The following is a 6879-nucleotide window of genomic DNA, read 5'->3' as shown; positions in this document are numbered from 1 at the left end:
CTGATCTTGACCTTTGTCCCACTTTAGACAGACGTGGAAATACCCCCTTCCATCCCCCTTCGTCTTTCCCAGCATCCCAGGCTATCTCGCTTTCCTCTCATTTCCCATTTCTCTTGTGACGCGATGCTATGGCATCCCACTTAACAGGAGCCAACTTTTTTTTCCTCTGCCCACAATCTCTGCCCCTCCTCCCCTCCCCAAGATGCTCACCCTAGCCAGCCTCAAAAGAGAACTGGTGGTGAGTGTGGCGGAAAGAGAAATGGAGCAAGAAAGGGAGATGAGGAACATATTTCGAGTCCTGCCTATCCAGCCTGCCTGAATAAAAGACCGCTTTGCCATTCCCTTCTGCCCCAGGTCCTCTCCCCCCACGCCCTTTTCTCCCAAGCGTGGGCCTCGGCTTCTTGGAAGCGTCTCTCTGGCTCCCAGCGTCTCCCTTCCTATACCCTGTGGTTACTCCCCAGCGACCCAGGACTGGGACCTTGGTTAATAGCTCCTAGGGAGGGTATGGGGAGGACAGAAGAGGAGAGAAGAGGAGAGGAGGTTGTGTGGAAGTGACTTCTGGGAGAGAGTGGGAATGTGGAGGGGGCTGGGAGGAGGCTGGAAGGAGGCAGTCTAGGGGTTTGCTTAGGACAACCCAGTGTTAGGCATCCAAACACTTAGAAAAAAAGAGAAGTTTTCCAAAGCTCTCAGCCTCCTCCCTCCCCCACTCTCTTTTCAAAAGAGTAGCGGGTATGAATAAACTCCACCACCCGGGAGCAGCACCGTGGCAGCTAAAGGACCGTGATTTATACATTATAGCTACAAGGGGGCCCCCAGGCTCCTCCTCCTAAGCTAGGTCTGGTTGGTGGTTTGCGTCCCCCTCCTCTCGGTCTCCCCTCCCATCAACCCAGCTCCTTTCCTGGAGAGTCCGGAGTGACTATTCAGATCCAGAGGAGCCCCAGCTGCCAGAGGAGGGGGTGAGAGATTAGATACGTTAACCCCTCCCAGTCCCTCCCTAAACCAGCAGCAGAAGAAAACATATACATGCCAGTGTGGCCACCAGTACAGTTAGTTAAGCTCGCTGGACTGGGCTCTATCTCCTGCTTCCACCTCGCCAACTGGCCGGAACGCGCTTAGCTGGAGAGCTGGGCGAAGGAGGGTGGGGACCACTTGGTAAAGGAAGTTTGGTAGCGAGGGTTGAATTCATTCTGGGGCAACAAGATGCCAAGCACGAGCTCCTGCCGACCAGAAGCATTTAAAAACGAACTTTGTCCTGCCTGAGCGAGGTAAGAGCGCTGGGGAGCAACGTGGACTGGGGGAAGACGGGAGGGAGCCCAGGACTTAAATGGGCTTTGGTCGCAAACTGTTGAAAGCAAACTTTGGCTTTGGCTATGAAGTTTTAAAATGTGCACGCATGCATTATTGTTATTATTAGTATTGAAAACTATGTATCTGGGCGATTCTCTCACCTAGGAAGGCGAATCAGACAGGCTGACGCTGCGGACTCCCTTACCTGCTACAAGTTTTTGGAGGCATTTATAGTTGTGATTTACAAGAGTTTAAGGGTTGCCAAATCGAAATTGGACGAAAGGCTGGGAAAATCCGCGGGTGGTCAGGAAAAGGGGGAGAGGGTCATTGCTGAAAACCCAATAGACAACGCTTGCAGAAAAAGTGCTAAAAAGAATACCAACTTGCTCTGTACTGGGTCTCATTGCAGAATTCGTTGGGGAGGACCGTGGGGTGTCAACGAAGTGCGTGCAGAGAAATCTCTGCTTATCCAACATAGTCCGTTAGCTCTTACACGGTCCATTTGTTACCTAGTTATTACTGTTGCTACATTGCCTTCAAAGCATATTAAAAAAATTCACTTTCTACTTTTGTGATACCTCCTTGGCCTTTTTCCTCATCACTTTCTGGTTCATTGGAAGAGGGACACCCTCCCCCCTACACACATACCACCCCTTTTTAAAAAAGAAGTGGTGGTGGGAGATTTCTTGTGGTGTACATTGTAATCTGTCAAAACGTTCGGTTATTTGAGCTTCTTGAAAATAGTTTTGGAGTGGCACATCAAAACTTGACCTGCATTGTCATTCTAACTATAACATGTTTTTTTTTTTTAACCAGAAAAAAAAAAGCCAAAAAACTTATGCAATCTATTTATTAGTGTTTTCAAACCTTGAGGTCTGCTGATTTCCCTTTGTTATGAATGGATTTCACTAATTTCTTTAAGTCCATTTGTACTACCCTACTGCTGCTTTCAAAGGTTGCGCAAAAAAAAAGGGGGGGGGGGAAGCTTCATTTTAAGCTCTAAGCTTTCCTGTTTACAGCTTTGCTCACCTCACTGGAGCCTCACACTAGTGATCTTCACTGCACACCTGCTTCTAGAGGATGCTATTAATAGAGTGAAAAGAATGATTTAGTTTATGAGCTGATTTTCTTGAGAAATTCGTACATAATAATTAGGCAGTCGTTTCTCCTTTTTAGGAAGGGGAGGGGACGAGGTGGCAGTACCCCACTACCACCCCCTTCCCACCCCCCAAACCTCAGTTTCTAAACTTGAGGTTTTATTGCCTTAGACTGTAGTTGAATGGGATGGCGCGTGAAGCAGCTGAAAGTGTATGTGTGTGTGTGTGTGGGGGGGGGGGGGGCTTACCCAGGGAGGAACTCAGGAGAGGTCTGGCATAATTGGAAATGCAGTGTGACCCACCACAAGCACTCCGAGGTTTAGTTTAAAAAGTCTTCCCCGATTCATTTGGTCCAGTTTTGGCGGCGGCGAGGGTGGAGGGAAGGAGGAAAATGCAGGATTTCTTTTTTCGGTTTGGGGAAAATTTCGGACTTTTCTTTTTGCAAAAGTTGGACATTAGATTCCTAGTAGGTTCCCTTCCTCCCTTTCTCCTCTCTCTGAACATGGACAGAGCCACAGCTGTAGCTCGGGTGAATTATGCCAACGTGATGTGCCCCCCCCCCTTTTTTCTGACTCTCTTCTCTTTGTGCCTTGTTTAGGGCCGCGGTCTTCGAGGCCCCCTCAGCAGGGGAAGGGCTACAGAAAAGACTGGCCACCGCTCACTGTACCCGCCGGGCATCGAAGCCTCGCTCGACTTTGCCCCCTAGCGTCCAGCTGGGGAGGTGACGCGTTGGGCTACTGCAGGCCTTTCTCCCAGTACCATGGGCTCCACCAGTGTGCCGTCGGTCAAGGCCATTCCCAGCTCGGTCTCTGACTATGTCAACTATGACATCATCGTCAAGCATTACAACTACACGGGAAAGCTGAACTCCAGTGCGGAGAGCGGCCTCAAAGTGACCTCGGTGTTATTCATCCTTATCTGCTGCTTCATTATCCTGGAGAACATTTTCGTCCTCCTGACCATCTGGAAAACCAAGAAGTTCCACCGGCCCATGTACTATTTCATCGGAAACTTAGCCCTGTCGGACCTGCTGGCCGGGGTGGCCTATACAGCCAACCTCCTTCTCTCCGGGGCCATCACCTACAAACTCACTCCAGCGCAGTGGTTCCTGCGGGAGGGTAGTATGTTCGTGGCCCTGTCGGCCTCAGTGTTCAGCTTGCTGGCCATTGCCATCGAGCGCTACATCACCATGCTAAAGATGAAGCTGCACAACGGCAGCAACAGTTTCCGCTCCTTCCTGCTCATCAGCGGCTGCTGGGTCATCTCGCTGATCCTGGGGGGCCTGCCCATCATGGGCTGGAACTGCATTGGCTCCTTACACAGCTGCTCCACCGTGCTGCCCCTCTACCATAAGCACTATATCCTTGCCTGCACCACAGTTTTCACCCTGCTCCTCCTCTCCATCGTCATCCTGTACTGCCGGATCTATTCCCTGGTCAGGACTCGGAGCCGCCGGCTGACTTTCCGCAAGAACATTTCTAAGGCCAGCAGGAGCTCCGAGAAGTCGCTGGCACTCCTCAAGACGGTCATCATCGTCCTGAGCGCTTTCATTGCCTGTTGGTCTCCGCTCTTCATCTTGCTCCTTCTGGACGTGGGCTGCAAGGTGAATACGTGTAAAATCCTCTATAAGGCGGAGTATTTCTTGGTGTTGGCTGTGCTCAACTCGGCCACCAACCCCATCATTTACACGCTGACCAACAAGGAGATGCGGAGGGCCTTCGTCCGCATCATGTCTTGCTGCAAGTGTCCTAGCGGGGACTCGGGGGCCAAGTTCAAGCGGCCCATTATTGGCGGCATGGAGTTCAGTCGCAGCAAATCCGACAATTCTTCCCACCCGCAAAAGGACGACGGCGACAACCCGGAGACTATCATGTCCTCTGGGAACGTTAATTCCTCTTCCTAAACCTGAACTCTGCTGCAGGCCTACAGGGGGTGCTGTGCTGACGCCTCCCCCTCCCAATCCCACACTTTGTTGGAAAAGTTCTATTGGGATTCTAGGGTGCGATCCAACCCCACCCCAACGGGTGGTGCTGCAGGGCCCTAGGAAGCAAGGGAGGGAGGGAAGGAAGGAAGAGCCAAAAGAGCCAGCGTGGTGGTGCTGGTGGGCGGTGGGGAGTTTTGGTCCACGCGAACAATGCACCGGGAAGGGTGGAGCTCTGTCCCTGAGAGACAGACTGTCCTGGCTCGGAATACATTTCCTCCCTGGAACTTGTTTTGACTTTGCACTGAGTCTGACTAAGGTCTAACATTGTCAGGCTCCTGAAGGTTTCAGCTGGCTACTTCTTGAAGTCTTGATCAATGTCCCTATGTGAATGCGTCTGTTTGGGTCTTTGGACTTTCCTTTGTTGGGAGTGGGAAACAAGAAAGAGAAGTTGGTTCCCTCTGCCCTAGTTTCTGTCAAGATGGTTTGTATCCCCCCTCCCCCCTTTCCCGGGTGACTCTCCCTTTCCATCCACCTCTAATCCTGTTGCATCTCCACTCCTCCACCCTTCCTCCATTGTTCCTCACTCCAAGATTTTCCATTCCCTGTATTAACTTCTTGGCTTCCACGGGAGGAGGAGGGGAAGGGAGCACACCTCCCCTCTGGGCCAGCTGCAGTAGTTCCCCCTACACTCACCTGTGAGGAAGCTGAGACGGCTTTTAGATGTCATGTAATTTCAGTGGCTGAGTCCAAAGTTCCCGCTTTAGCCTGAGCTAAAGTTAAAATTTGATTGGAGCCAGGTTTGTTGTTTTGTTTTGTTTTTGGGTGCCATTTCTTGATATCTCTTAATGACATGAGTTGCCTTGTCCTAGCTCCTGTGGTTGAAAGCTGGAGGAAGGAGTTCCAGTTTATCTAAACATTAGTTTATTTGAAAGCGGTTATTTTGAAGCTCCAACCTTTGACCTCGGTGTCTTGGAAAGGTTAAAAAAACTGACAGAAATGGAAGTGCTCTTTTGAATGCTGTCATCCACCAGATATCTCTCTGACTTCTAAATGCCCCTGCCCAACAGTTGTCATATCTGTTCTTTGGCACTTACATTGACGCTTTGTTGTGTTTCAGAGGGTTCCTCAGCTTTTGAACGGAGAAGTGTTGGTGTTTGATCGATTTGTGTTCAGATTTCCTTTCCATGTTCTTTGAATGTATTTGTTTCTGCATCTTTTGTTTTACTGGATTTTTTTTTCTAACCTGTGTTAACAGAATTGAATGTGTACATGTGTTAACAAGATGCAGGTCTTCTGTGCCCTAGAGCATTACTGTAACAGACAGGGACACTTCAGGTAGCTCCCTCAGAATATCCCATTACTATACAATTACTGGGGAGGTGTAGAAACATGGTTTTGTAAAAAGAGTAAAATAAAGATATATATCTGCCTCTGTAGTATGATTTCCAGTGCAATTAAAATGAGGATTTTCTTGTTTTGTTTTGTTTTTAAGATAGTATTTAAAAGATGTCTGACTTTGATCGTTCAATTTGCACATAGCTTTATCTACTTTTAAACATTAATAAACTGATTTTTAAAAAAAGATCCCATTGCTGAGAATATTTTTTTCTTATTGATACATTTTGTAGTTTTTTTAAAATGTTTGTTATTTTTTATATGAAAGTTATGGTAAAGATTTAGTCATTACCTCTTTAAAAGCCTTTCTATTGATAACTTAGGACATGAAAAAAATTGTGGTTCTTTTAGAAACCACGAGATCTTCTGCAGGAAGAGAAACTTCAATATGTTAACAATGAAGAGTAGAAAAGAATGAGATAATTACCGACCTTGAAAATACCACAGTAGCAAAAGTCATGCATTTTAATGAATTGTTGGGGATTTGAAAAATGAAATATGCTTTAAAAACCTGTCAGGTGCTGTGATTTGATTGAAGTAGTAGGGAACTCCCTCCAACCATGCAGGTCCCCAACTATCCCCCAAACTGACAATCTTAGAAAGTTGCTTTAGGACACTGTGGCCCCTGATCACATAGTAATGTTAGGTTGGACTTGAACCTGGGTCCTCTTGACTTGAGGACAATTCTTCATCAAGTAGGTCAGAGAGTCTTAATCTTTTTTTTTTTTGGTCTCATGGACCCCCTTTGGCAGTCTGCTAAAACTTAGGAACATCTTTTCAGAATAACATTTTGAAATACATAAAATTAAATACACAGGGTTACAAAGCTAAGCAATTACATTGAAATATAATTATTAAAATATTAAGAAGAAAAGTTTATGGAACCCAGGCTAAGAAGCCCTGTTCCAGGTCATTCTGCCTCTCAAAAGAAAAATGCCATGGATTAAAAATGTATGATGACATTTAAGACTACCCAAGTTAAACACATCAGTGCTACAGTAAAACCTGGTTTTTAAAGGAATGGCATGTAACTGAATAGCTTTAAATTCAGTTGGAGTACAAATAGTAGGGCATACTTGGAAATACTGGGGGAAATACAAGGTGAAATTGTGAATCCCTAGTATGAGCCCACAGCCTGAACATGATGTACTTGAATTTATTACTAGTGTGTTGTAC

The 6879-nt window shown here is 47.2% G+C and overlaps 1 protein-coding gene across 1 annotated transcript; it reads left to right on the top strand.

Annotated features, from left to right (window-relative positions):
* Positions 1-922: 922 nt before the first annotated feature.
* Positions 923-5890, top strand: S1PR1 (sphingosine-1-phosphate receptor 1). Its single transcript, XM_036768960.1, has 2 exons — positions 923-1265; positions 2983-5890. Exon 2 carries the CDS (start codon positions 3145-3147, stop codon positions 4285-4287), a length of 1143 nt encoding a protein of 380 aa, XP_036624855.1. The 5' UTR covers positions 923-1265; positions 2983-3144; the 3' UTR covers positions 4288-5890.
* Positions 5891-6879: the final 989 nt, after the last annotated feature.

The sequence above is a fragment of the Trichosurus vulpecula genome, chromosome 7 (assembly GCF_011100635.1).
Source record: "Trichosurus vulpecula isolate mTriVul1 chromosome 7, mTriVul1.pri, whole genome shotgun sequence".
NCBI classification, from domain to species: Eukaryota; Metazoa; Chordata; class Mammalia; order Diprotodontia; family Phalangeridae; genus Trichosurus; species Trichosurus vulpecula.
This window is presented reverse-complemented; position numbering and strand designations above follow the sequence as displayed.